The sequence below is a fragment of the Eubalaena glacialis genome, chromosome 4, assembly GCF_028564815.1.
Source record: "Eubalaena glacialis isolate mEubGla1 chromosome 4, mEubGla1.1.hap2.+ XY, whole genome shotgun sequence".
Taxonomy (NCBI): Eukaryota; Metazoa; Chordata; class Mammalia; order Artiodactyla; family Balaenidae; genus Eubalaena; species Eubalaena glacialis.
In genome coordinates this window covers 173,970,666-173,974,421 of record NC_083719.1, presented here as the reverse complement: position 1 = coordinate 173,974,421, position 3,756 = coordinate 173,970,666, and the positions used below count along the sequence as shown (strand labels likewise).

At 56.6% G+C, this 3,756-nt stretch overlaps 1 protein-coding gene across 1 annotated transcript; it reads left to right on the top strand.

Moving 5' to 3' along the window:
* Positions 1 to 856: 856 nt before the first annotated feature.
* Positions 857 to 3,379, top strand: GDF15 (growth differentiation factor 15). The gene is made up of 2 exons (XM_061188627.1): positions 857 to 1,168; positions 2,467 to 3,379. The coding sequence occupies exons 1-2, from the start codon at positions 886 to 888 to the stop codon at positions 3,108 to 3,110; spliced, it is 927 nt and encodes a 308-aa protein (XP_061044610.1). The 5' UTR covers positions 857 to 885; the 3' UTR covers positions 3,111 to 3,379.
* The last annotated feature ends 377 nt before the right edge of the window (positions 3,380 to 3,756 follow it).

The following is a 3,756-nucleotide window of genomic DNA, read 5'->3' as shown; positions in this document are numbered from 1 at the left end:
GATGGGGGCCCAGAGTAGCTTCATCCCTGCCCAAGCCTTCAAGAAGCCCCCAGTCTGGGGGCAGACAGAGCCAAGCACACACACTCCCAGCGCTGTGGGGTCAGGGCTGGGCTGGAGGAAGGGACGGGGTTGGAAGCACCCTGCTGAGCCTGGAAAGGAAATGTCAGAGAAGGCTTCCTGGAGGAGGGGCTTTCTGAGTAGCGTTTTGAGGAATGGATAGGAGTTCCCCAGCTGAAGATGAGTAACTGCAAAAACACCCAGTTTATCAAGCACCTGCTATGTGCCTGGTTCTGTCCTTTACACCTCATTTGACCTTCTCTCCAGTGAAAGTCTCAATCCTTCCTTATTTTCCAGATGAAGAAATAGAGGTGTGATGGAGAGGAATGATTTGCCTCAGGTTGCACTTTCTGGCTCTTTCTGGCCCTTTTTTTCCTCTGCTTCCTTTGTTTTTCACTATCTTCAGCCTTTGACCCTAAGCAAAGAGGGGAAAGCAGGAATCTCATCAGGGAAGAAAGCCACCTCACCTCTTAAGCTCCTGCTGTGGAGTTTAGCACATAGTAATAAATCTTTTTTGAGAAAATTATTCTTCCCTCCAGTCCACCAAGCTGGGATGATGTCCCCACTTCACAGAAGAAGATACTGAGGCTCAGAGAGGCTCCTGAGGGGGGTTCCCCAGCATACCTAGGAGCCCCCCCCCCACCCATCAAAAAGCACTGCCCCCTGAAAAGCAGCCGAAGACCCCGCCCAGTTGTGGTCCCTGGAGTGTTTACTCTGCACCCACGGTGGGCGGGACCAGGCAGGCGGGGGCGGACAAAGTCCGGGGACTATAAAGTCTAGTCCAGCAGCGTCCGGTCAGTCCCAGCTTAGAGTTTAACTAACACAGCCATGCCAGGGCAGCGACCAACACCACCACACCGCTCTCCGATGCTGCTGATGCTGCTGATGTTCTCCTGGCTGCCGTCGGGAGGCGCCCTATCTCTGGCTCAGGAGCACCTCTCCGCTTTCCCGGGACCCTCAAACGTGCACTCCAGTCCTGATGTCTCCAGATTCCGGGAGTTGCGGAAACGCTACGAAGATTTGCTGACCCGGCTTCGAGCGAACCAGACCCGGGAAGACTCGAACCCGGACCTCATTCCCCCTCCTCAAGTCCGGATAGTCACTCCAAAGCGTGAGTAAAATCTCGGAGACCCCACCCTGGGCAGCTCCCATCATTTAACCAGTGGTTCTTAGACATAGAGGCCTAGACCTACCGCCGAGCCTCAGTTTCCCCATCCGTGAACCCGGCAAGAAAGTCACCCCTCGAGGCTGATGGGGGAACTAAAGGCTGGGTTTGCATCAGGACCAGGCGAGGCTTAGCCAACCTGAGATGTTACAACACCTCCCCGGGTGGCAGATGGGGAAACTAAGGCCACAGAATCCAGAGACTCTACTGAAGACTCAAAGAGCCTGGAGAACCCAGAGACAAGGTCGGGCGAGGGGACGTGGTCCCTGCCCTTGGATGTGAGGAAAGGGGGATTTCCAGTGGGAAGGACCCAGGGGTCCGGCGGAAGGGAGGGGCGGGGGAGGGGACAGAGCGGTGCGCAGAGATGCCCAGAACCTGCTTGGGCTGGTTCCGAATCTGATGCAATCGCGCGCCGAGGCACCGCTAAAGTTGCACGTGACTGGTGCCTTAGGGAGGGAGTGGAGTATTTTCACGCCCTCCACCTAGCCTCCAGCGGGCGGAGGGGGTGCAAGGAGATGTGGGCTGCGCTAGGAACTGGGAGGAGTTGAGGGGAGGGTGTCAGGCCAGAAGGGAGAGCTCTTATCCCGCCCTAATCCCACTTGTGCTGTGGGACTCCAGGAAAACTTCTTTCTCTCTGAGCCTATAGACTGGGTTGCGAGCCCTCAAACCTCAGTCTCCCCAGTATCCCCAACATATGTACCAGCCTGGAGATCTGAGAATCCTGGGGAGCCAGACACCCTTCATTTCTCAGATATGGAGGAAACCAGAGAGTTGAAAACACAGTAGCTCGTTGCTGTATCCCCAGCCCCGGGCACTTAGTAGAACTTCAGTAAAAATGATTTTGGCAGCCAGAAGGAGGCAGAGCCAGTGTTGGAATCTCAGTCTCTCTAAAAGATCAGATATACAGTCATTCCTGCAAGTATTAACTAAGCACCTACTATGTGCCAGGCACAGTGGTGACCAAACAGACAGAAATCCCCGCTGAGATTCTGGTGGGGGAGGCAAATAATAGACAACCAAATAAAATAGGTCGGTGCCAATTTTAGGCAGGCTGGAGTGGTATGTAACCAGCCATGTTGAGATTCAGGGGAGGAGTGTGGCCGGTAGAGGAAGTAGCTTGTGCAAAGGCCCTGAGGTAGGATCCAGCTTGGGATGTTGGAGGAAATGGGCACACACACACCACCACCACCCCTCGCCGGGCACACAGTAGGCCCGTGAGTGACTGGTTTTCCTCTCTCCCATAGTGCGACTTGGGCCAGGCGGCCACCTGCACCTGCGCATCCCCCGGGTTGACTTAACTGAGGGACTCCCTGCAGCCTCCCGCCTGCATAGGGCCCTTCTCCGGCTGTCCCCGAAGGCGCGGAGCTCGTGGGATGTGACGCGGCCACTACAGCGTCAGCTCAGCCTCGGAAGCTCCCGGGCTCCCGCAATACGCCTGCGACCGTTGCGGCGAACGGACCAGTTGCTGGACGCGTTGTCTTCTGCACAGCCCCAGCTTGAGCTGCACTGGCGGACAAGCGCCACCAGGGGGCGACGCCACGCGCATGCTCGCACCCGGGACGGTTGCCCGCTCGGGGAGGGGCGCTGCTGTCGCCTGCAGAGCCTGCGCGCGTCGCTCGAGGACCTGGGCTGGGCTGACTGGGTGTTGGCGCCACGCGAGCTGGACGTCCGCATGTGCATCGGCGCGTGCCCGAGCCACTTCCGATCGGCTAACACGCACGCGCAGATGCAAGCGCGCCTGCATGGCCTGAACCCTGATGCTGCGCCTGCCCCATGCTGCGTGCCAGCCAGCTACGATCCGGTGGTGCTCATGCACCAAGACAGCGACGGCCGCGTGTCACTCACGCCCTTCGACGACCTCGTGGCCAAGGACTGCCACTGCGTGTGAGCGGCCCTGGTCCTTCACTTATGGCACAAATGCAATGGAAATGACTTCAGTTGTCCTTGTCTGTCTAATGGGCTCGTGGAACCTGAAATACCCGATTCCTAACCATTGCTGTCTGCTCCCTCCTGGCCCAAACCTATGTATTTATGTTTGTATTTATTATTAATTTATTGGGGTGATCTGCCTGGGTACTGGAGGGCTGGGGAGGGGTGGTCTGACAGGGTGTCGTTTATGGAAAACTCTGGTAATAAAAATGAAGCTGTCTGACCTGACCCCTGTGGTGTCCAGGATGGAGCTGGTGACCTTGGGAAGAGCCCACCCTCGCTGGCCTCAGTTCCCTCAGGGGAGCTGATATGAGATGATTGGAACAGTCCAGGGAATGAGTGGCAGTACGTTCTTGGGGATGCCAAGAAATTGGACGGTGGTCATGATGCCAATGGTCCTCAAGCGCAGCCGGAGACATCCCTCTCTCTGTTTCTGTGCTTCTCTACCTCCCTATTCCTCTGCTTTTGTTTCTGAGACCCTTTTGGGTCTCAGTCTCCCTCCATCTTTTCTGATCTCTCAGTACTCCTGTTTCTGTAATTATCTGGCCCTGTCTCTATCACCATCCTGCTCTCTCTCCCTCCATGGGGGTCACCTTTCCAAACAC

Coding starts and splice junctions, on each gene's coding strand:
- GDF15 (XM_061188627.1), top strand. CDS start 886: ATGCCAGGGCAGCGACCAACACCACCACACCGCTCTCCGATGCTGCTG. Junction 1,169..2,466: donor CCGGATAGTCACTCCAAAGC/GTGAGTAAAATC, acceptor TCTCTCCCATAG/TGCGACTTGGGCCAGGCGGC.